At 46.2% G+C, this 26,510-nt stretch overlaps 1 protein-coding gene across 1 annotated transcript; it reads right to left on the bottom strand.

The window, feature by feature from the left end:
- Positions 1-229: 229 nt before the first annotated feature.
- LOC142578319 (uncharacterized) lies at positions 230-26,437 on the bottom strand. Its single transcript, XM_075687719.1, has 7 exons — positions 26,323-26,437; positions 23,864-23,908; positions 11,169-11,269; positions 8,788-8,878; positions 3,409-3,570; positions 1,469-1,607; positions 230-444 (listed from the first exon to the last, which is right to left on the bottom strand). The coding sequence occupies exons 2-7, from the start codon at positions 23,906-23,908 to the stop codon at positions 230-232; spliced, it is 753 nt and encodes a 250-aa protein (XP_075543834.1). The 5' UTR covers positions 26,323-26,437.
- Positions 26,438-26,510: the final 73 nt, after the last annotated feature.

The raw sequence follows: 26,510 nt of genomic DNA, 5'->3' as shown, positions 1-26,510 counted from the left end.
AGGTTCCTAAAGTCTCTTTGCTCTTTCTTCTGGTCCGCTGGTTCAGGATTGATCTGTCATGCGGCGCTCAGTCAACCGCGCTCTCGCGCTGTGTTCTCGTTTCCTTCAGTGCCGGCTGAACGCTGCTCGATTCGTGCTCGAGCTGTTGCATGGAGGTCAATGCCCTGAACTTGTTCTCATCCACCATTTTCTCGTTACTCAGCTTCACCACATGTTACCGTGCGTAAGCCTAAACTGCGAGCCACGGGCTTCTAACGCACCTCCATTTTATGGTATGGCAGTGGCACTCCATCGCCACATGCGGCAGGTCTGACCTGACGTAGATCTTCTGGATAACCACGTTGTGGCTACAACGGCAGCCTTGCTGCTTCAGCCTGGTCCTCCCAGCAAGCCTGACGCGCTCCAGTCGTGTGTCGTGGGGAGCACTAACGGCGTCCTTCTTGCCTGGCCACATCCGCGATTTCATGTGGCGTTTGGGGTGAGGTGTGCTCCCCGCGCATTTGAAATATTATTAATAAGGATGTTTTACTCTCTCTCTCCCCACGCATGATAGGCTCGAGTGGCGGGGCATAGTCCCAAATTCGGAGTGCCCAAACTGCTCACGCGAAGAGTCCAACCAGCATACGCATGAACAACATTGTGTCGTAATTAAGGTTCTACGGAGGGCCGTGCATGTTGGTTTCTATGGCCTTTGAATTGCCCGTTTTCTTATACATCTGGTTACTGCTCTCGTGGTCGCTTCGTGCGACTTCTAATTGCTGCGGGGGCCTTCTGACTGCGGCGCCACCGATGTGAGGCACTTTCTGCAGGACACCGTCGCATCGCTGTGTTTTCAATTTTGGAGCGGTTCTACTTAGAACTATACTATCTTTTTTTTTTTCGACGAACTGTTCTTCCTTGAAGGAAAATAATTTCTCCGGCAGTGGTCGTGCCCCTTCTTGTCGGTGGCTGATGGGTGTGTACGGCTTTTATTCCGGCCAACCTAGTTCTCCTCACCATTTTGTTTTGTTTGTTTATATGAAACTGTGTTCGTGTCCTTTATTGCTCTAAGTAGCAAAGTATAGTACACCGCGCCAACGGAGTGCAGCATTCCTGTGAACACTTGTCTCGTGCATAGTTCCCAGTTGCTAATATTTTACCGCCCGAGTGTTACTACGTCGTCACCGTCGCAGTGTTGGTATTGCCATTTGTTGCAATAATTTTGTTTCTACACAGAAACGGATACCAAATTACGGGAGTGATGGTTAAAAAAACATCGCTTTAGAAAAGTTAGTTTTCTTTGATTTCCTTGCAGCCACAGGTAACGGGGACGGCTTCCCCGAAGTTCATCAGCCCCAGGACGGCACATTTCTTAATCCAATCTTTAAAAAGAAAGCGTTACTAGTGGTACCAGAAAAAAACACTGTATTCTGATGCAAAGTAAGGCAACATCTCGCAGCCAGAAACAATGCTGTGCAAGAATGCTTGCCTTCAAACATCATGATCCCGAGGAGGTCAAAGAGGTTGTCAGTGATGGTGTCCCTGAAGCCCAGTGGAGACCGCGCCGCTTGGATTAAGGATATGAAGGCGCTCACCAGAGGCCAGCACAGCAGCAATCCCAGCCACACCTGCGAACAACCATTTGTCGCAATGAAGCGCCGTTATTCTCTGGTGTGAAGTGGCGGGCATGAAAAACACAAGGTTGATGCTACATTATGTACAGTGACGCTTGCAGAGATTGTGCATAGCAGCTACAGATTACTGGGCCAGACTTGTTCTTCAGATATATATAAGTACTATAAGTGCGGAACTTCCTTTATCAGTTGCTACGGAAATTATACTTGCGCTATATGAACTTTGTATTGGTTTTGTCATACTTTCTGTCGAGGAGCAATTAAGTATGATGCATGAGCACCATTGTTTTCATACTTCCGCCGAAATAGAAATTTGGGTAGAGTCAAGTGCAAAGCTAACTTGATGTGGCCTTATCTTGACTATCTTGACTATCCCACACCTCTTTATAGAACAATTTAGAAATTGTTACGTACTGTGTTCGGGATATATTAGGAAAACCCCAACAAATACCAATTGCTGCCATTATCGACAACATTTTAGTCTTCAGCATTACCTATTCTTTATCATGATGAAAAACCCGCCGTGGTTGCTCAGTGGCTATGGTGTTGGGCTGCTGAGCGCAAGGTCGCGGGATCGAATCCCGGCCACGGCGGCCGCATTTCGATGGGGGCGAAATGCGAAAACGCCCGTGTACTTAGATTTAGGCGCACGTTAAAGAACCCCAGGTGATCGAAATTTCCGGAGTCCTCCACTACGGCGTGCCTCATAATCAGAAAGTGGTTTTGGCACGTAAAACCCCATAATTTAATTTAATCATGATGAAAAGGAACAAACATATTTTGCTTCTAACAATGCGGTAAGTGCCACTTCAAGAATTAACGTTAACATTGTCCCACTGTGAGGAGCGAATTCAGTGTAGATTGTCAAGCACACAAACAGACGCTACGTTTCCATACCTTGAAAACCACAATAACAAATAACCTATTTTACCTTTCTATAGACACACATTTATCTATGACGCCTGCAGACGATCCAGAGACGATTGCTATAGAATGGGTTAGGCTAGGTTACGTTATGTTATGTTATTTTAGGTTAGCTTATGTTAAACTAGGGTAGGGTTTCAAGGTTGCAGAAAAAGTATCGGTTCGGTTCCGATTCAGCTTAAGGTAACAGTTTAGCTCCTGTTTTCAGTTCAGTTCGCATTCCGTTCGACGCTCTGGTAGACAGTTCACGAAAACATCTACAGAAAGTCTCGAAAGTATAGTTGCGCAATTTTCTAAGCGATGAACTGTTCTATAAAGCGGCGCTTCTCAAAATGTACTCCGGTAGTTTTTTTTCTTCTTCTATTTTATTTAAGACGTCCTCAAGGGACCAGTGTAGACACCCCTATCCGATGACTGTCATCTTCGGAATTTGAGCCAACGGGGCACTTGGCGAGACATTTGTGACATATATCCTCGGAGCGGTGCTCTCTGCACTTGTGCATGTAAATTCGGAAGCGAGAAGCATGCCTAGTGTAAAACCTGACTGGCTACATCGACGGCGCTTGAGTGGATGGCTCAGCAGAACATTTCGACATGCGCTCATAACGCTGCTGATGATGGGATACCGGTGAAGTACAAAGCAATTGAAATGCAACGTCGCCGGTTCGCACAGACTTTGTCCCCTCAAGGCCATTTCATACAGACATAGCCCCCCACCCCAATCGTATGGCACTTTTGTGAGGGCAGGTAACGTCCAACATGCGTGTCCGTTCCAAATCGCACTACCAACGTCGGTAGCGCGCTCAAGATTGGGCGCGATCGCGAGCCGCAGCGGCGGCACATGCATGCACGCTCGCGCAGCACCACTCGCCTCCAGGTCGAAGCTCATCAGGTATCCGAACACGCTGGTCATGTAGGCGTTGGGCGCGCCGGCGTAGTATCGCGGGTTGGAATACATATAGGCTGGTAGCGGTGTGCCGACTGTCAGGCGGTCAGCCGTCGGTATCACCGGGTGAGCCGTGATGTCAGACTCCTGCGAGCAAGTGCATGCATTTAGCTTGAGCACAACCGACGGAACCAGCCAGAATTTATCTACACCCGGAGGTCCAGGGTAGCGGGGCAGGATCGCAACCGCGTAGGAGCTTTTATTTATTTTATTTATCCTACCTTGGACGCCGAGACTCGGCTAATCAGAGATTGATAAAGAAGTGTTGATTTATTTATTTATTTATTGATTGATTGATTGATTGATTGATTGATTGATTGATTGATTGATTGATTGATTGATTGATTGATTGATTGATTGATTGATTGATTGATTGATTGATTTCAACAAATGAAAGCGCATGTGCGATGTAGGCCGGGGACTAAGGATGACGGGCTAATTTTTGCCATGCACCCATAGTTATCTAGAGAGGCCTGACGGGAAACTAATTTTAGCTGTACTTGTAGGTTATCTTTTCACAATAAAAAAATGATCAGGCGGCTTCATGTGTGAAAAAACGACACTAAAAGAAAAAGAACACGAGCGGTAGGTTGTCTTTTTGTTGCGTTTTTAATGAAAATAAAAGAAAGAGACGTAGTCACCTTATAATGGTGACGGCTACACCTTCTCTCATAGCGGAAACAACAATATAAAAAATATGTATGAAAATGAAAAGAAATCACTTCATACGTAATTCAGAAATCCGCAGCACAGTCCTATACGCCCATGAACATAACAGTATAAAAGTCAAATGTAAGTTGCACCTCAAGAGTTCGTAAACAAAGTCACAAACACACACAAATGGCCGTGATGTAGACATCGATGAGCGTATAAACAGATGAGGAATTACACAGTGTTAAAATTATTCACGCACAAAAAAGTATAACACGTAATATTCAAGCACTAATAATTACAAATAATAGGAGAACGTTAGAACATCGTGTGATTATTCAGTGCAATACCTAGTATTCCTTAAGAATGCCTGTTTATCCATAAAAATGTTCAAGTGCATTCAATGCTTTTCACTGTGCTATTTTCGATGGCCATGGGCTCAGCAATTTTGCGAGCGAGAAAGGCCGGTGAGGATCAGTGGAGCTTAGCTTTTGTTCTAGCTGCAGTCTTTGCATCTCGTATATGGGGCATTCGAGGAGTAGATGGCGAACATCGTCATCGCCTTGGCCACAGGAGCAAGCCGGGGAAGAAGCCCGTTTGATGCGATATAGGAAATGTTTGGTGTATGCTGTCCCAAGGTGCAGTCTATGAATTAGTGTCTCGGTACTTTTAGAAAGTTGTACATCCAGCTGGTATTGGAGTTGAGGGTCCACTTCGTAAATTATTGATTCCTTAGTGTTTTCATTAAACCATGTTGACATACACAAGTCTTTCTTTAGTACTCTCAATATTCGTTTAGTGTCCATTGGTGATAAAGGGATGAGTCGAATTTCTGCATCTTTATGGGCCGATTTTGCCAATGAGTCCGCTAGTTCGTTGCCTGCTATACCAGCTTGGCCCGGGACCCACTGTAATATCACTTCATGTTTCCTTTCATTAGCCTGAGTTAAACTGTTGAGTTAATTTTCTCATCAGCAATGCAAGACCAATAGCCCAATAATTGATTCTTCTCAAGCTATCAAATTTTCAGAACATTTACTAGGCCAAAATGGCGGAAATACGAGAGAGCACGTGAAATATCTCAGAAATTTGGTCATTGTTCCTTCAGCTATCCATCGAACTTCACCGTAGTGCACCAGCGTAACTCAGCTAGCCCACCAGTACGTCTTAATGAATAGGCGGGAACATTAAAAATTATATTTCAAAAGGCCACCCGAACTTGAACAACTTTCACTTAGAACAGTCGAGGGTGTGGGCCTTTCTAATATGATGCGTATTTACGGTACTTATTTGTAAATTTCCTACAACATTACATCAGTGTTTTCATTCTCACCAATACAATCCTCTAACGCAGCAAAGACGTTATGACTAAGTACCGTAAATACGCATGTTAATAAAACGGCGTACCCTCTCGACATTTCTAATTGAAAGTTGTTTAAATTCGGCCTGTCTTCTGAAATACCAATTATTAAAAACGCTGACCTTTGAGTTACGCTGGTGCGGATGCGGTGGGCTTTTACAGGTAGAAGAAGGGGCAATGTCTGAAATTTTGGGGCAAGTAGAAAGAAAAATCTGTACGATAACACAAAGGACAATGCCTCACTTGCTATTTGAGTCTCGAGCTCCTAAGGACAAAAACATATCGGAGAAAATATATGTAAGAGAATGAGCCGTGTCTCTGCTGCTGCAAAAACCCGCAGTCAACTCAGCAGATCCTAATAGAGAGCGAAGGTATCCAGACAGTTAGACCGGTTAGTAACGTTCACCTTCGAGCAGCGCTGGGATACAAAGGGGATGGAAGCTTTAACCGTTCAGCAGTCGAGATAAGAAGTTGTCTCAGTATTGGCGCAAAAAAAAAGAGGGCACGGGATTGGTATAGATTGGATCCGCTAAATCATTATCATGTTAATCATCAGGAAGGAGGATAGCGGGGTTGGAGAAGGAGGGAAAGCGAAGAGCCTCCGGCCTCCCGTCTGGGGTGCCCGAGTCTTGGGTGTGTGTTTTGTAGAAGCCGTAAACACTCGAGACTAGTAAGCACTATGCCTTACTGTAGCGTGAAAGAGCAACAAGATAACCGAAGCCAGGTGCGCGTAACAGAGCGTCAAACGCTGGAAAAAAAAAATCGCCGACGATTACGATATTCCCAAATGCGAAATTTGAGCGCAGCTTGATGCGTGTTTTCATTTCGCGATATATTGGCTAGCACGGACAACCCGTCTCGTGCGGCACGTCGCAAACGGAGTGAAGTGAGGCGTGAATGCCTCGCTAATCGGGAGATCGCGAGAGGCAGCGCGTGGGTGACGCGTGCCCGCGATTGACAGCAGCCGCCGCAGACAGACCCTCCCTCGTAATGCTTCAGAAGATAATGGTGTTTATGTGCAGAACAAAATATTTTTGCGGAAACTTCAGGTACAGCTTGAGCAGTAATTATGGTTGTGAACGATATAGCACGGATGAAGCAAGCAATCAGTGGCGCTATCGAAGGCGTTAGAAATGTAACTATGTCGTTCCGTTGAGAACGGTGACCAAATGATGTGTGCCGCTCTGATCGGTCTAAAAACGACTTTCGTCGCTTAGCAAAAGTTGCTGTGGTTGAACGCAGTTAAATTAAGTTTGACAAGCGATAGCTCGGTTTGCTGGCTTTGGAGAAAGGACTCAGAGGCGGCTCGGCGCCGTAAGCAACTGGCGCATCTACAATTGCACCACAACACACAGACGCTGCTCGGCGCGGCAGCAGCAGCGAGCGAATTGGCATTTATGCTGCATGTCGCTTCAACGCGAACTGAGCGTCGAAAGCACATCGCATACGAAGCTACTAGCACTTGGCGTAGTTTGTCCGCATCGCAGATTGCTTTCAAGATATGGGCGCCCACGCGACGTGCGCAGCAGCAGCCGCTAGTGGCCGGCCCAGTTTGACTTTAGCTGAGCTCGAAGGTCAGACTTACAGAACCAGGCGTTTTCTGGGTTTGTACCTGGAGTAGTAGAGCTATTGCTCTAAAAGCATCGCTTGTCGCAAGCCAATCATAATGCGAGATTACGAGAGAACGGAGGGGATAGAGCTAAATTTGCTGGTCGTTTCTGAGCACTCTGGAGCGCTCTCGCGAGTGGCGTTGTCTTCGGCTGGTTGAAAGAGGGTGCGCGCCCTGCGTTCGGCTGGTTCTTCTCGATTGCTCTCCTCTATCTTGGAGCGCACTGAGGCGCTCCGAGCCCTGTCTTCGGAGCAGTCATCGAGACTGAAACGTCATCGCAGCGCCGCGTCGCTGCTGTTGGCGACGGCCCATCGTAACCTTGGCAACTATAGGCCACTGCATGCTGGCGTCTCGACGAACGTTCGTCCCGCCGGCACGTCCGCCGGTTTTCCCGGCAGCGCCGGGAGCTTTGGATAGGCAAAACATCGGACGTTGGCAGTAGTCACGTGGTTTCGCATCAGCAATTTCCTCCTCTGAGAGCGAGTCGCACGTTCGGCTTGCGCGCTTGTCCCCTACCTTTGAGCTCGGGAAACGACCGATCTACCCGACTCTGTTTCGGGGCATTCAGGCGACCAGTCGAAGATATCATTAGTGTTCCTGTATATGCTCCCTGCGGGAGCATATAAAGGGACATTATTCTTTCTGGCCTCGCTGCGCTACCTAGTGGCGCTGTCGAGAAGTCCGCACGTGACCTCCGAGACGAGAAGCGTAGCGCGCCGGTGCCTGCAAACAATGACAATTGTTCCCTCGCTTGCCGCACACCCAGTGGCGCATACTCAGTGGCTCAAGTTAGCGAGAGATTCATTGAAGGACGATACAATACCCAGTGCATTCGTGGTGCAGCTTGCTAAAAAGTTGGCGCGAAAGACGTTCATTGAAAAGCGGCGCATACCCAGTGCACTTGTGGCACAACCTGCTAAAGCGTCGGGTGTCTTTCACTGAGGATTTCTTGTGACGTTCGTTCGATAACGCTGAGCATCGAAGAAACTTAAGGGGTCGTTTTCATCATTGTATAGCGGCCCGTTCCCAGTGGTTACGCGTACCTAGTTACCCAAGTTGGCGTCAAAGGCGGTCGTTGAAGACCAGCGCAGACCGAGTGACACGTACTCAGCGCTCCAAGTCGACGTCAAAGGGTTTCATTAAACAGTGGCACCTACCCAGTCCTGCATATACCAGTGACACATGTCGCCGGGAAAGAGGTTCGTTGAAGTGCGGCACATATATGCACACTGCCACATACTCAGTGGACCAAGTTGATCCGATAGTTGGTTTCGAGCCCTGTTCCCTCAGCACAACAGCCCGACCATTCGACCATGGTCTACCCAGTGACCCAGGTAGGCGGGAAAACATTTAAAAACGTTTACGCACATGCATACATACATACATACATACATACATACATACATACATACATACATACATACATACATACATACATACATACATACATACATACATACATACATACATACATACATACATACATACATACATACATACATACATACATACATACATACATACATACATCCCCCGGAAAGGGCGTGAGGTACCTAACGCTTTCATTTATTTTCGAAAGAATAATTTACAGGTGCAAACTGATGAAGTGTTGCCATATGGTTTCCTTTCAGATTGCACTGGGTAGGGCAACCATATCGACGAATACGTGCGCTCAGCCACTCACATTTCGCTCCAGCATTCCCAGTGGACCTCCCCACTCGCCGGTGGAACGTCGGCTGGACCAGATCTGTTCGTCCGTCGTTTGCAGCTGCGTCCTGTCGTGCGTTGCAAACCGTTCAACCAAAGAAAGACATACGTTTACGTGAGTCCAGGCGGAGACAAAGCTGATGCTGCGCTCCATGTGTTAAGTAGACGTAAGAAACAATAACCGGAGTGGTGATTTTAGCAACTCCGTACTTCTTTGGGCCCTTTGGGACCTTTACGCGTAATTTCTCCCTATTCCACGTGAGGCTAGCTAATACCAGCATCGTCCTGTGCACTTCTAGTCTCTCTGTGTGCGTCGAGTTGACTGGTTCATTTTCTTGTTCAATATGTACTAATTGACACGAGCACTTAGCCTTACTGGCTGATTCCTGACTCTGACATAGGTTCATCCGAAACTAAAAGTAGTTTTGATTTTCGGTCTGGTACATATTTGAGTCTACACAATGCGTGCAAGTGCCACTATTTTTCGTATTTTCTCATATTATTTATTTATCGATGTCAATTTAAATGAGACGTCTGCGTCTTCTGGTGTTCCCACTCTTCGTCGCAGAGTAAACGAAAAATAATTAAAACACAAGAGCCCTTCTAAAAAGAGCTAGAAAGAGATGGATGGATGGATGGATGGATGGATGGATGGATGGATGGATGGATGGATGGATGGATGGATGGATGGATGGATGGATGGATGGATGGATGGATGGATGGATGGATGGATGGATGGATGGATGGATGGATGGATGGATGGATGGATGGATGGAAGAGATGCCCGTTTATAATGAGTACTGAAGAGGTTTGCATGGCGGTACGCCTAGTAAGGTACTGGAGATAAATGCGATGATAACTGAAATGGCACTCACGGGACATATACGTCACTTAAGACACACATGACACAACATACAATGTTAAAGTAACTCGTCGAGACCAGTGACTCTCAGAAAAGTTAAGAGAACCTTCGTAGCGCGGGATGCACATGCGGCCACTAACCCATACCATCATATATGTTCTAGATATTACACGTGAGCCTTGAGGTACGTAATCACTGAAAGCTATTTAACAACACGAACCCGTGCAATGTTTTGCATACGAGTCAATAAAGACACAGTAGAGCGTGCAGTAAAAGATCGGAAACCTGGGCAACTTGGTATACGTTCATCTTAAGAACAAAGCGTCCACAAAGAAAGGACGAAGTAAAGGAGTGTCCGTCTCCTTCACTTAGTCCCTTGTCTGCTGGCGCTTTGTTCTGAAGATGAAAGTAAACTAAAGTTTGCAAACAGGCACATTTTCATAATCGAGACAACGTACTCAAAGACTCCGTGAACAGGCGCAGAAGTTTTATAACCTGCACCATTACAGCTTCTGCACCCACCAGAAGCCACATTTCCATAACAATAATGTTTATTCCCATGAACATGTACAAATTGACAGAGCAGGCAGGAATAAAAGCGAGAAAACGCTTGAAAAAAGCTCGCACTCTCTTTTGCAGTTCCTTTCTACATCTAACGGTATATAGAGAAAACAATTAATGAAATTGCACAGACAGAAAGAAAATGGAATGAACTACCCCTGGAATTAGCATAGACAGAAAGCTTAGTTATTGTTTTAAAATTCTTCATCTGGCTAATCAGTACTGCTAAACACTTATTTTTTTCTGATTGCAACTTTGTTATGTTGCTTGTTATATATTGTAGTTATGAGAATATGAACAGGCCTTTGTTGTGTTTCATTACTTTCTATTACTTATGGCTATTTGTTGCTACAGCTGATCTCCTTGATTTCCGTTTTCATCGAACAGACTGCTACGAAAGTAGGCTGTCGGTTGATAGTTATGTAATGTTTCTTGTTATTTAAGAATGCAGATTGATTGATTGATTGATTGATTGATTGATTGATTGATTGATTGATTGATTGATTGATTGATTGATTGATTGATTGATTGATTGATTGATTGATTGATTGATTGATTGATTGATTCCATTCTCCGAGCACATTTATTTCATACGTTCTGTGCCAACAATTGACCGATTACGACAATATCGAAACTCCGGTTTCGTGCGAGTCACTGGCGTAAGCTAAAGAGAGCAGAAACTGAGAATAATTTTACAAACTACGGTGCATGAGCGATATTTGTGGCACTTTCACAGAAAGAGGCTGGCAGTTAATGATAGCAAGCAGGAGAGTTGAAGTTTAAGTCTTTGGTCTTCTCGAGGAACTCGAACAATTTACTCATTTTGTAGCCGCGTGAAAGCTTGCAATAACATGACTGTATGACAAAAGTTAACTCCACATAAATCAAGATTGCCTAACAAAAGGCGAACACGCATGAATATCGAGAATGCTCACTTGAATCGGAGGGCCTGCTGCAGACATTGGATGATGTACCAAGCCAGACCGTCGAAGATGACTTTGCCGTCGACCACAGACACTCCCAGACTGGGCCTCATCTCGAAAATAAATTATCAGAACCGTTATTGGATGTACATTTGCGCACAAAAAATAAGAATACTTGTGAGGTAGCAGATTTGATCGTAAACTACAATCATGACAGCATTTCCGATATTGAAATTTATTTTTATAAACGAAAAAAGGAAAATACACCACAAAATTTTGATATGTCCGTACCAAACGTGCTTGCATCCTCGTGGTGAAAGCGACCTTCACCGCATTGCCTGTGATGCCCGTACTATTCCGAAGTATCATAAGAACGCAGATTCTTTAACGGCTGTTGCATTTCTAATGCAAGCTGTTTTCCTTTTTTTACATCAGCATCAACAGCAGCAGCAGCAGCAGCAGCCTATTTTGTGTCCTCTGCAGGACGAAGGCCTCTCCCTGCGATCTCCAATTACCCCTGCCCTGCGCCAACCGATTTCAACTAGCGCCCGCGAATTTCCTAATTTCATCGCCCCACCTAGTCTTCTGCTGTCCTCGACTGCGATTCCCTTTTCTTGGCACCCATTCTGTAACCCTAATGGTTCAACGGTTATCTAACCTGCGCATTACATGACCTGCCCAGCTCCATTTTTTCTCTTAATGTCAATTAGAATATCGGCTGTATACCCGTTTGCTACCTGATCCAAAACGCCCTGTTTCTGTCTCATAACGTTATGCCTAACATTATTCATTCCATCGTTCTTTGTGCAGTCCTTAACTTGTTCTCAAGCTTCTTTGTTAGCCTCCTGCTTTCTGCCCCATCTGTCAGCCTAACTAAAACGCACTGATTGTACACCTTCCTTTTCAATATTAATGGCAAGCTTCCATTCAGGAGCTAAAAATGTCTGCCATATGCCATCCAACCCATTTTTATTCTTCCATGAATTTCCTTCTCATGATCAGGGTTCCCTGTGATTAATTGACCTAAGTAAACGTACTCCTCCACAGACTCTAGAGGTTGACTGGCGGTCCTGAACTCTTGTCCCCTTGCCCGGCTATTCATCATTATCGTTGTCTTCTGCATATTAATCTTCAGCCCCACTCTTACACTCACTCTGTTATGGTTCTCAGTCACTTGTTGTAACTCATCTGCATTGTTGATGAATGGAACCAGGCCATCCGCAAACTGAAGATTGCTGAGATATTCGCCGTCGATTTTTACTCCTAAGCCTTCTTCAGTTTAATAGCTTGAATACTTCTTCCAAGCACGCATTGAATAGCATTGGAGAGATCATGTCTCCTTGTCTGACCCCTTTTTATAGGTATCTTCCTAGTCTTCTTGTAGAGAATTAAGGTTGTTGTGGAATCTCTGTAGATATCTTCCAAGATATTACCTAAGCGGTCTGTACTCATTGATTACGTAATGCCTGTATGACTGGAGATATCTCTACTGAATCAAATGCCTTTTTGTAATCTATAAAATCCATATAAATAGGTTGATTGTACTCTGCGAATTTCTCTATTACCTGATTAATGACATGTATGTGGTCCATTGTAGAGTATCCCTTTTTGACGCCAACCTTGGTTGACTAAAGTTCAGTCTTGCCTTTATTCTATTGAAAGTTATCTTGGTGAATATTTTATATAATACTGGGAATAAGCCAATGGGCCTCTAATTTTTCATTTCTTTAACGTCTCCCTGTTTATGGATTAGTATAATGTTTGCATTCTTCCAGTTTTCTGGGACCCTTGCAGTCGATAAACGCTTCGTATAGAGAGCCGCCAGTTTTCCAAGCATTATGTCTCCTCCATCTTTGATTAAATCGACTGTTATTCCATCTTCTCCTGCCGCTCTTCCCCGTTTCATGTCTTCTGAGGCCCTTCTGAGTTGAGTTTCTGTATCCCCGTTTCATGTCTTCTGAGGCCCTTCTGAATTGAGTTTCTGTATCCTGTTCATTACTATTTCAAATGTAGGTATCCTGACTCCTCTGGGTACTGTACAGGTCAGTATAAAATTATCCCGCTGCTTTTGCTATACATTCGAGATTGCTGATGATATTTCCCTGCTTATCTTTCAGTGCATACATCTTGGTTTATACTATGCCAAGTTTCTTTCTCACTGATTTCAGGTTGCATTCATTTTTTACGGCTTCTTCAGTCTTTCTCACGTTATAATTTCGAATATCACTTATTTTCACCTTGTTGATCAGTTTTGACAGTTCCGTGAATTCTACCTTATCTCTTGGGTAGGACACTTTCATTCTTTGTCGGTTCTTTATTACGTCCTTTGTTACTTCGGAGAGCTTGTCTACTGGTTGCCTTGGTGCCTTGCCTTCCACTTCAATTGCTGCCTCTGAAGCCAGCCTAGTTACGGTTTCATTCATTACCTCTATGTCATCTTCATCTCTCTGTTCTAAGGCTGCATATTTGTTTGCAAGCACCAGCCTGAATTTATCTGCTCTTACCCTTACTGCCTGTAGGTTAACCTGTTTCTTCTTGACCAATTTTACTCTTTCTCTCTTCAAGTTGAAGTAAAGCCTAGCCCTTATTATTATCCTATGATCACTGCATTTTACGCTCCCTATCACTTCTACAGCCTGCAGTATGCTGGGATCGGCAGAAAGTGTGAAATCAATTTCATTTCTTGTTTCACCATTAGGGTTTTTCCAGGTCCAATTTCTGCTGCTACGCTTCCTGAAAAAGACTTTCATTATTCGCAGCGTATTCCTTTTTGCGAATTCTATCAGCCTCTCTCCTCTAGCGCTCCTTGAATCGATGCCATAGTTGCCAATTGCTTGTTCACCAGCCTGCTTTTTCCCCACTTTTGCATTGAAGTCGCCCATTACTACAGTATACTGAGTTTGTGCTTTTGTCATCGCTAATTCAACATCTTCATAAAACTGATCTACTTCATCGTCATCGTGACTGAATGTTGGAGCGTATGCTTGGACTACCTTTAATATATACCTCTAATTAAGTTTCATTACGACTACTGCTACCCTCTCAATAATGCTGTAGAATTCATCAATGTTGCCCGCTATGTCCTTATGGATTAGGAATGCTACCCCGTATTGCTTCTTATCTGGGAGACGTCTATAGGAGAGTACATGACCGTTAGTCTGCACTGTATAAGCTTCACCAGTTCTAATCTCGCTAAGGCCAATGATATCCCAAACAATGTCTGATAGTTCCTAAAAGAGTCCTGTTAAGCAAGCCTCACTCGACAGGGTTCGGCTGTTAAAGGTTGCCAGGGTCAGTTTCCATTGGTGGCCTGTCCGGACCCAGAGATCCTTAGCACCCTCTGTTGCGTTACAGGTCTGATCGCCGCCTTGGTCAGGTGCTCCGTAGCTGCTGGGGACTCATGGCGATGGGTTAATTGTAGGAATCATGAGGGAGGGAGTGGCCGAATACTGCACCAGAGAGGCCAGTTCCTGTACTATTGAGGAAATGTCTTTTTTGAAGCTTAGTGGGCCTTCCTAATTTGGTTGTACCGGGATTAGTACAGCCCCACTTGCTCTCGGCATCTTTTGCCTGTGTCAGACTCCAAGCCTGCAGATGTAGTGCACCAGAGGAGGTCAAATTCAAGCTCACCATCGTCACATTAAAAAAAGATATTCATAGACGGATTCGAACTTCTGACTATGGTAACCGAGAACTCAACATAGCTCAGTCAGTCCCGCAGGCGGTGAGGCTACTTTATCGCCGAAAAGTACAGTTTGCTTACGGGCAATCATGTTGAGAAGTATACTAACCGCGAAATCAGAAGCTATAGGAGCGTTGTCTCAGGAGAGGGAAACCAATGTTACGTGCCTGCGTCACGTGTGCCCGAAGCACCCATGGCGATGGATGGATGGATGGATGGATGGATGGATGGATGGATGGATGGATGGATGGATGGATGGATGGATGGATGGATGGATGGATGGATGGATGGATGGATGGATGGATGGATGGATGGATGGATGCAAAACTTTAATGACCCATGGCGATGAAAATTTTCTTTTATCAGGAGCCATGCAACGGTAGAGCGCTGCACGGGCCGGTTTTTCAGGCCCAGGCCTGGCCCGAGCTCGAAAGTACCACGCGTTGGCCCTCCCGCGCCCGGCCTGGTGATTTTAAACTTGGCCCGTACCCGACCCTGCCCGGCCTCGTTCTGTTCGACCCATTAGCCCTTGAGCCTATGCGAAGGTAGGTCGACTTCTTGGTTGTTGTGAAGACACTGTCATATGATCAATGGACATAGGGTGGTCTTCAAGCTGCATCAAAGTAGCTTATTGCCCTGCGTCCCCATCTTACTGGCTACTTTGAGAGAAATAATTATTTCATTTCGTTTCGCTGTTAGCCGGACACGCACAGATTATTATTCGAATACTTCGTACGAGAACACGCATATACAATAGACGGTTAGAAAAACAGGGAGAGATCAAGGCGGAAACAGCCACAGGGAGTGGCACAAAGCCTGCTTTCATTTTGGGAGGAAGATATAGAAAATTGCACCCATTTACTACCATGCCCCTGCTTTAAACTGTGATATGAACAGCCCTACTATTTTCTACAGTGTTGCGCGGAGTATACTATAGCAAAGCCATAGGCGAACGCTCCCGTACACACCGCCATCCTCTTCGTCTCAGTATTGAATATCATACAAACATTGGGATGTACAAGGATGAAACGCGAACCGATAAATTTGGGGCGAAGGTAAATATAAATAAGCTGGTCTATTGGCTGTCAGGAATACCATAATACATGGCCACTAGCTCTTTTCATTAAACAGAAACTGGTGATCGCAAGGCTAACGCTCATGTGCAATCATATTTTCACATGTAACACGCCATTTTATAGCTTTATTCGGCTTCCTTATAATGGCGCCAGTTTTTTAGCCGACCATTCAGGTATCCTTGTTTCGCAATACATGCAAATTTGGACTCTGTCTACAACGTAGGCAAAGTAGTTTTTTTTTTTCTTTCGTCAGATTGAAATATGATCTCTTTTTCTGCTCCCGTAAGTTAGCAGGAAATCCCCCTAATCCTACAAAAACATATGCAAGGCTGCGAACACGAAGGTTGCGCCGCTTAACGTGTGAAAACAGCGTTTTTTTTTTCGAAGAGACAATAAAATTGTCTGCGTTTGTTTTCTTTTTCACATCCCTATCACCAACGTTGAGAAATTTTGCAGCATCCGCGTAGGCTTAAAGAATTTATCTAAGAAGTATGGACACTTGAAAGTCTAGCATTATTTGTTGGATTGATTTTGCGGTAATTACGACGGAAGAAGATGCAATTCGCCTGAAAAATTAATGAAGAAGAAGAATGGAAATCAGCAGAGAGCTGCACTATGCCTTAACTCACAAAAAATTATGAATTAGCGTTTCGAGAATTTTTTCGCCGCCACATTATTTACACACTCTATGAGCTTGTTCAGCATTTGTTTAAATTTTATTTTTCATTTGAATTGTTCCCCGAAAGCAGTGAAAAGCGAGACATCAGCGACCACTGTTGAAAATCTACATATTAATGTGCAGAAACAAAGTATTGGAGCCCACTATGCCTCTAGGCACGGCTTCTGCTCTTGAATAATGTAACCATATGTATTAAAGCTCCTCTCATTGAATAAAAAAATTAAATTTTGAGGTTTTACGTGCCAAAACCACTTTCTCTTATGAGGCACGCCGTAATGGAGGACTCTGGAAATGTCGACCACCTGGGGTTCTTTAACGTGCGCCTAAATTTAAGTACACGGGTGTTTTCGAATTCCGCCCCCATCGAAATGCGGCCGCCGTGGTCGGGATTCAATCCCGCGACCTCGTTTTTAGCAGCCCAACACCATAGCCACTAAGCAACCACGGCGGGTCTCTCTTCGATTCACCTGGTGGTTGCTATGCGATGGATAGCTCGGATACCTGAAGACAGTCTAGTGAATTTTATTGCAGCGAGTCTCGCCCCAAGCAAATAGTTTCCAATCTTTTTAACAAATATCTTTATAACGCTTCGTCATTTTGATTTGACTCTGCGATGCCTAGCAACTCTTGAAGTTCGCCTTTCGGTGCCACGCCCAACCACCCCGATGCGCCATTTCAATTTGTAGCATAACCATGGCGTGCTCGCAGTAACGCCAGACCAGTGAAGCGTCGGCGTAGTCAGTAGAACAAAATGCACGTTTATTCGAAGGTGTAGAGCGTGTTTATAGGTAGCCGAGTGGCAGGAAGATAGGAAGGAGCACGTGTTGGTAGTGATAGTCCGAACTCTGAACGATCGCCAGATGAGGCGATGAAAGGTGCGCGCACTTCGAAAACACGTGACTTTGCAACACAATTCCTGTTGGCTACGACGCATCGTTTCAATGACAACGCCGCGGAAGAGACAGCACTCGGAGAGAGAGAGAGAGCTTGCAGGAACAAGACGGATAGAAACGCAGTTTTCATTTCTTTTGTTTTTTTGTTTTAATTTGTGCTGCAGAAGTTTATTTGGATACCACTGATATGCTGCTACAAAAGTCAAGGGTTACCCATTCAATAAAATTAATGGTATAGCCTGTCTAGGTTGTCTGTGTTCTTCTTCGTGGCGTCTCTCCTGCTAATACGTTTGAATTGGCAGCCTGGCTTCTATGAAATGTTCGTGGTACTCGTCCCTCACCGTGCCGTATATATAATGTTCGAGGTGAGCTTCTGTCTGAATTTGGAAGAAATTACACGATCATCGTAAATGTTCAAGGAACACAATATTGCCTATTGGAAATTCAAAAAAAAAAAAGAATTGCCGCCCCCGCACACACCCGCACTTTTTACAAAGCCGAGTTGCAACCCTAGTTGTGCACGACTCAATCAGAATCAGTCACCTTTCGCCATGTTGGCGCTGGTATGTTCAGCCAATCAGGGAGGACGCGGGGTGGCCCCGTCAGCCAATAAGAATTAAGAATATGGCGAATTCGGCAATATGGCGGAACTCAAATATGTTCAGAATAGCACCCCTAGTGTTACAGTAAGCTCATGTGCCACTAGCGTGCCTGGAGGAAGGAAAGGCTAATAAACAGCTACGTCGATAAAGAGGGCGCGCGAAGCCTCTTTTATATTTGTGCCTGTTAAAGGTGAGCGAAATCAACTTTCTCGAATGCGAATCAAATCTATAAAACTGCGCCGCGGTAGCTCGATTGGAGAGAGCATCGCACGCATAATGCGAAGAGGTGCGTTCATATCCCAGCTGCATTTTCATTCACTTTCATTTCCATCGAATTTATAACTTCTTTAATTGATAAGTAAAAGTGATTTTCTCTAGACTGTCCTTGTCTGTTTGTTGGCGTCTTATGAGCAATAACACTCGGACGCCTCGGTTTCCTTTCTTCTCGTTATAAATATATATATATATATATATATATATATATATATATATATATATATATATATATATATATATATATATATACATATGTTGTTACGTGTGGAAAGATACAAACGAAAGATATTTACTCTCTATGTGCACTGGAGCCAGGCAGCCAGGCTGACACTCGCTCGTGCCAAGGGCACCGACCAACTTCGTCGTTCTCGCGGCGGCTCGTCTCTCGCAGCGGCATCGCTCAACGATATCGTAATATTAATCCCCGGCGGCAAAAGCACCGTCACGGTGCTGTTAAATATCCAAGGTGCATGGAGAGTTGTAGGGCTTGAGTCGGGCAACGTGGACAATGTCACTGGTTGTCACAGCGGAAGACGCAGTGGGTGTGGCTAGAACGATTTCATAGGTGACATCGGTCACTTTGCGTATCACTTTGCGTATCATGCGTATCACTTTGCGTATCAACAGGAAAGCAGTTTTTCACAAAGGCCGACTTTACGCGATGGTGACCAAAGCAACACGAGGGCGCCGGGCACAAAATGGACATCACGGTGACGGAGATCGTCGCGTTGTTTCTGCTTGTCTTGAGACACTTGTAGACGAGCGCGCGCAAGTTGGCGAGCATGGTCAGCATGGGCGATTGCATCACGGGCATAATCGCTAGTTGAAGCTGTGGCGGACGGAAGCACAGTGTCCAGTGGTAGCGTCGGTTCGCGGTTATACAAGAGGTAAAACGGGGAAAAGCCAGCAGTTTCGAGACGGGAAGAGTTGTATGCAAAGGTAATGTAAGGTAGAGCCAGGTCCCAGTCACGGTGGTCGTCTGAAACGTATTTGGATAGCATGTCTGTAAGGGTGCGGTTCAAACGCTCAGTGAGGCCGTTCGTTTGGGGGTGGTAGGAGGTGGTAAATTTATGCTGTATTGAGCAGGCACGCATGATGTCGTCAATGACTATGGCCAAAAAGGTGCGGCCGCGGTCTGTAAGCAATTGACGCGGAGCACCATGCATCAAAATTATATCATGTAGGAGGAAGTCCGCAACATCAGTTCCGCAACTGCTCGGAAGAGCACGGGTTACGGCGTAGCGGGTCGTGTAGTCCACCGCGACTGCAACCCACTTGTTTCCTTATGTAGATTCCGGAAATTGGCCGAGAAGGTCCAAGCCGACACGATGGACGGGCTCGGCAGGGATGTCGAACGGCTGCAGGTAAACAGCGGGGAGCTGGGAAGGCTTCTTGCGTCGTTGGCAAAGTTCACAAGCGGCGACGTAACGTCGTACGGAACGGGCAAGGCCCGGCCAGAAAAAACGGTGACGTACACGGTCATAGGTTCGATATACGCCGAGGTGTCCTGCCGTTGGTGCGTCGTGAAGCTCTTCTAGAACGGTTGAACGTAGGTGTTTAGGTATGACAAGCAGGAACTCAGAGCCGTCCGGATGAAGGTTACGACGGTACAGAGTACCGTCGCGGAGGACGAAGAGGCGTATAGCAGCATCGGCCGGAGAGTGTTCAAAACGGTCGATGAGTGCTCTGATGTAGGGGTCACGGCGTTGCTCGTCGGTGAAATGAAGCAGCTGGGATACAGCGAATACGCAAGAAGCACTGGCAATATTGGAGGAGTCAGAGTCGTCAACAGGGTAACGCGACAAACTGTCAGCGTCTTGGTGCAGGCGGCCAGACTTGTACACCACGGAATATGAAAATTCCTGTAACCTCAAAGGCCATCGACCAAGCCGGCCTGTAGGATCTTTTAGCGATGAGAGCCAGCAGAGAGCATGATGGTCAGTGACTACGGAAAAAGAGCGACCGTAAAGGTAAAGACGGAACTTCGCAACCGCCCAGACAACAGCAAGGCATTTGCGTTCCGTAATGGAATAGGTGGTGTTAGGAGGCGGCTCGCATAAGCAATAGCGCGATCCTTGCCACGCTGACGCTGGGCTAAGACGGCACCTACGCCATGACCGCTGGCATCTGTACGTAATTCTGTAGGGGCATCAGGGTCGAAGTGGGCGAGAATTGGTGGTGAGGTTAGAAGAGTGACGAGACGAGAGAAGGCGGTGGCTTCTGCAGTACCCCACGAGAATTGTACGCCTTTTTTCAAAAGATTAGTTAGGGGCCTAGCAATTGTCGCAAAATCTGGAACAAAACGACAAAAGTACGAGCACAGCCCTACAAAACTTCGAATGTCTGCGGCTGTCTTCGGAACCGGAAACTCTCGGACAGCGCGAGTTTTGTCGGGATCAGGCTGTACTCCGGAAGCGTCAACGAGATGGCCCAGAAGAGTAATTTGTCGGTGGCCAAAACGACATTTGAACGAGTTAAGTTGCAGCTTCGCCTTTCGAAATACATCAAGTATAATTGTGAGACGCTCAAGGTGAGTGTCGAACGTTGGCGAGATGATGATGACGTCGTCGAGGTAGCACAGGCATGTGGACCATTTGAAACCTTGGAGCAAGGAGTCCATCGTACGCTCAAAGGTGGCAGGGGCGTTGCATAATCCAAACGGCATTACTTTAAATTGGTATAGGCCATCAGGTGTGATGAACGCGGTTTTTTATCTGTCCATATCGTCAACAGCAATCTGCCAATATCCCGAACGAAGATCAATAGACGAGAAATAGCTGGAACCGTGCAGGCAGTCAAGGGCGTCATCTATACGTGGGAGCGGGTAGACGTCCTTCTTAGTAATGTTGTTCAGATGACGGTAGTCTACACAGAAGCGCCACGTGCCGTCCTTCTTCTTAACCAACACCACAGGTGACGCCCAGGTACTCGAAGAAGGCTCAATGCTGTTTTTATCTAGCATTTTGTTGACTTCATCTTCAATTACTCGGCGTTCCGACACAGAAACTCGATACGGTCGTCGGTGAATAGGCGCAGCATCGCCAGTAAGAATGCGATGCTTCACCGCGAGCGTCTGGCCTAAAGGGCGATCGTCAAAGCCGAAAATATCGAGGTAGGACGATAATACTTCGCAAATGTCTTCAGCCTGCGTAGAGGACAAGTCCGTTGCAACCATTTTCTTTATGTTGGGATCAACGCCCGAGGCTGGTGCAAGGGGCATGCTAAGCTCGCGAGAACCATCGGCCGATAACGCTGCCACGTATTGGTCGCCGAGACAATCAATGGTGGCAAGGCAAATACCCTGCGGTAGAATTTGCTTTGCCAATCCAAAGTTACAGACAGGCATGCGAGTGTGCTTCGCAGTAATAGTAAGTATACTGTGAGGCACGGTGACATCATACTGTATTGGGATGTCGGGCAGAGGAGTGACGAGGTACTCGCCATCAGGAACTGGTGGGAAAGACAACAGTTCAATGTAGGCTATGGACTTTGGCAACAGGCGAAGAAAGCCGGTGGAGCGTAAGCGGCAGTGGAGTGCGTCAGAAGGCTCTGCGAGCATCGGCAACTCAAGGCGAATGGTACTGGAAGAGCAGTCAATAAGAGCAGAATGGGCGGAGAGAAAATCGAGGCTGAGAATAAGGTCGTGGGGGCAATGAGCAATTACGGTGAAGAGGACAGGAGTGTGGCGGCCGGCGATGCTGACACGTGCCGTACACATGCCGATGATAGGCACAGTAGCGCCATCAGCAACGCGGACGACGCGTGCCGACGCTGGGGTGAGGAGCTTGTTCAGTCGTCGTCGGAAGGCAGCACTCATAATAGAAAGATGTGCACCTGTATCGATGAGTGCCATGACAGGATAGCCATCAACGTCAACGTCAAGAATGTTTCGGTTAGTAGGTAATGTGAGCAGAGGACTTGAGGGCAGGGTCGACAACGTAGCTTCACCTCCAGAAGCTGCAGTGCCTAGTTTTCCGGCTGGGTCCGGGAGGCGATAGGCGGCGAAGAAAAGCGGCGGGGTTGGAGCAAGCGAGACTGGTGGCGTCGAGGTGAGGGCGAGCGGCTGTAGCGAAGGTTCGGAGCAGGGGCATCAGCGGTAGTGGGTTCATGGCGGGTGGCATAGGGTACAGAAGGTCCAAAGGTGCAGGAATAAGCGGCGTAAGTCCGAGGAGGTGGCGGCCATCGGTTGCGGCAGTGACGGGCGACGCGGCCGATGCGACAGCAGTGGAAGCAGATCGGCCTGTCATCAGGGGTACGGCATTCGGACAGGTTGCGGCGAGATGTGGCAGAAAAGGACTGCCGGGGACGAGGAGGGCCGCTAGATAACTGGGGAACGCTGGGTCGAGACGTGGAACACACGGTGTTCAGACCCATGTTTTCAAATTCCTGTCTGACGACGGCCTGAATCATCGCAATGGTGGTTGCTGGCGGATCGGGAGGCGTCGTGGAGAACGCTGGCGAACAGGCGGCCTCGAGTTCGCGGCGAACAATACGGGTGACGTCGTCACAGGTGGTGGTCTGACGCGGTCGACCCTCACATGTCGACGTAGCAGCAGTGTTGGGTAGCCGCGCAATGTGGTGTGAGATAGGGCGGCTCTTAGCCTGTTCAAGGCGACGGCATTCTTTTATAATGGCGTCGATAGTCGAGACGTTTCCGAAAGCAAGCAAATTGAAAGCGTTGTCGGCGATGCCTTTTAGCACATGTGCCCCTTTATCTGCTTCGGACATATTATCTCAGCTTTACGGCATAGAGCCAAGACGTCGAGGATGTAGGAAACGTATGGCTCTGTAGATGACTGAACACGACACGCAAGAGCCTTTCTCGCGGCAGCCTTGCGCCCAATGGGGTCGCCGAACAGTTCCCGTAGCTTTTCTTTGAAATTGTCCCAACTGGTTATTTCGTCATCATGCGTTTGGTGCCACACGCGTGGGGTGCCGCCGAGATAAAAGATGACATTGGCGAGCATAATCGTTGGGTCCCACCTGTTATTAGTGCTGGCATATTCATAGAGGTTGATCCAGTCGTCGACATCCTGTCCCTCCAGGCCAGAGAACACACCTGGGTCACGATGTGGGGCAGCTGGGACGATTGGAGCAGTCGGACAAGGCGAAGCCATCGCAGAGGCGGGCTCGTCACCGGGAGGCATGGTGACAAGCTCGGTGTGCCGACCACTTCGGAGTTCCGTGGCGAGGACGGGGATCATTGACCTCCACCAGAAATGTTACGTGTGGAAAGACACAAACGAAAGATGCTATTTACACGCTATGTACACTGGAGCCAGGCAGCCAGGCTGACACTCGCTCGTGCCAAGGGCACCGACCAACTTCGTCGTTCTCGCGGCGGCTCGTCTCTTGAGCCCATCGCTCAATGATATCGTAATATATATATATATATATATATATATATATATATATATCCAGCCAACTCCTCCATTCATTACTGATAATCGGCTACTTAAACGTAACGCCCTATCAAAATGCCGCTACAAGTGTACTCACCGTAAGGCCGACGAATCGCAGAGTGACGTTTTGTAATTCGTACATCTGTGAAGGAAAACATAAAGAAAGGGAAAAGGAAAAAGGGGAACTTTAAGATAGGGAAGTAGGAAAGCTTATAGGAAAAGCGTCAGGTTAGCCTACCCTATAATGGCAAGAGGGGTGGAAGAAATATGAAGATTTGAAGAAAGAAAGGAAGAGGTTATGTTATTTTATTTTGCTTTTGTTTGTCGATTCATTTATTGCATAAACATACAGGAAGGCAATCATACAAGGAAATACACAAATGATGGTCCCAAAATCGCAAATTTCACCGTGACGCTCAACAGCAATTACAATTGAAACCCAACAAGCAACCTAAACTAACTGTAAGAATAAATGTGAACAGCCTCAAATAGCACACTAAAGAGAAAAACTTACTCAGTGCATACTGATCAAGTTTCCTTTCAAGGTCTTCTTCATTACTTTCGCGGTAATGAGGTGATTAGTAGAAGCGACGACGACGGCCGAAGTTCACTATCTTGAATTTAGCGCCGAAACACCAACGCCGTTACGTCTGTGTGACCTCACGAATTTCAAACCGTTTCCTCGTATTTGAGCACTTGCAGCGCAGTGAAAGTTTTTGAAACGTGTCAAATTATATCTCTCCGTTTCCTCGTATTTGAGCACTTGCAGCGCAGTGAAAGTTTTTGAAACGTGTCAAATTATATCTCTGGCTTCATTAGAATGCAGTGTAGTCTAAATTGACCGATGGAAAGTTTACTACTGCCCAGCAGACGTCGTCGAAGTCTATGACGTCACGGTGGATTGTTTCGGGAACCCTGAGTCAGCGTCGCCACCTGCCTATTGTGCTTTCGTCTATCCCGGGGTACGAAGCCTCCTCCCGCGTTAAGAGCGGCGTCTTGTTTGGTGTTGAGGAAGGTAATCACTAATACAGTTCAAATATCTTTTTCTCTCTTATTTGGGCCCTTTAAGCAGCTCAACGACAACTTTTTTTAAATCTTATATTATGCCATACAAACGACTAAAGGAGAGCACATACCAATGGACATCTAAGGAATAAAAAGTATTACAAACAACTAGCTACGTCGAACTGATTAACGTTATGCCTAATCTAAAAGGAAAGCTATAAGAGGCGATTTCATTGTAGTAAATCATAAGGATTTCAATGCATCTGGCAAACTGTCCTACAATTTAATTGCCTTAGATACTGAAGTATTCTTATTTCATAATTAGCACACACTGGAGTAAAAAAAAATTGGCAGCGCATCTAGTTGGTTTGGCATTTGTTAGTGGAGTACTATAAGTGGGTACACACCGAAGTTGGTCATTAAGTATTATAGAAGCTTACTTCTAAATCGTGATAAAAAGGCCCTTGTGCAGGCGCCCACAATGAAAGTAATACATAGAAGGCGATTACATGTGCCCAAGCCCTTTGCTCAAGAAATGCCATAGCGCTTTCAGAAATAACGCTAGCTCCTATTCCCGTTGCGGGGAATTTTGACAAACACGGAGAGTTGAAGTCTGCCTCACGACGCTACGTCGCCGTATTTCTTCCCTGGACTTATATCTGCCCGGTACAGCTCGCACACAGTGCAACGCGAGCGCTTCAGCGATAAGCATCGTGAACATATAAGTATTGCAACAAGAAAATAGCTTACTCTTTTAGCCAAGCATCGTTTCTTCGAGAGCTTGAAAGATTCTTCTGACCAGTGTACCCGAGCCGACAAATTAAGTTGAAATCACAGCTGAACAGTACCAGGAACACGTGAGTAGCCTCTTCACTCAAGGTGTACTCAATTGTGAATGCAACTCGCCCTTGCCAGTTCTGTCCAGTGGTATAGCAAAGAAAAAAAAGGCACGGGGTGTGCGAGTCATTTGAACCATAATTCATACTCAGTGCACCCTATTTCACATCACTGTGCTGTGCATTCTCTGTGCCTCTGAAGGCGCTGTAGCATGTTGGGCGTGATGCTCGATGTGCCACATTACGTCAACAGTGGCGGAAAAAAAAGTTTATTTCTCGTAACGCTGGCTGCCAACAAATGTGCTCATGTTGTTGGAACAGGTGATTGAATTCCCTTTATGAAAAACTCCAACACGACTAACTGCAAAAAAAATTGACAATAATTAGTTACTCTGTAATCATGAGGATGCACAAGAAATGCGCAAAGCATCAATCTACTACCCCTGATTTCTTCGCAATAGTCTCTCCAACGCATTGGAATAAATTATGTAACTTTTGCACATTCGTCGACAGTCCGTGACGATACGTAAGTGAACGGGATAGAAACGCAGAAGGACTGAGGAAACGTGCCTGGGAGAGGCAATAATTTGCGTAGCATGTGCCTATAGTATACAACCCTGTACTTTTCTTTTTTGCAACGAATGAACAATCCTTGAATCGGCTCAACGGAACGGACGTCCACCACGGCTCAACTATGAAAGCGCTTCGTACCCACCTTCGCCAGAGAATCCTTAGTGCGTCCTTCCTCGAGCAGAGAAGGTGGTCGAGGCTAATACAACACGCTTTAGCTCAACATAAGCGAGCAACAACTGCGCAACCTATGTGACACTAGGAGGGTGTACTCCAATTTTCTATTCGGGCGACCGATATCATTTGCAGAACGGCAACGTGCGCAGTACACAC

The sequence above is a fragment of the Dermacentor variabilis genome, chromosome 4, assembly GCF_050947875.1.
Source record: "Dermacentor variabilis isolate Ectoservices chromosome 4, ASM5094787v1, whole genome shotgun sequence".
NCBI classification, from domain to species: domain Eukaryota; kingdom Metazoa; phylum Arthropoda; class Arachnida; order Ixodida; family Ixodidae; genus Dermacentor; species Dermacentor variabilis.
This window is presented reverse-complemented; position numbering and strand designations above follow the sequence as displayed.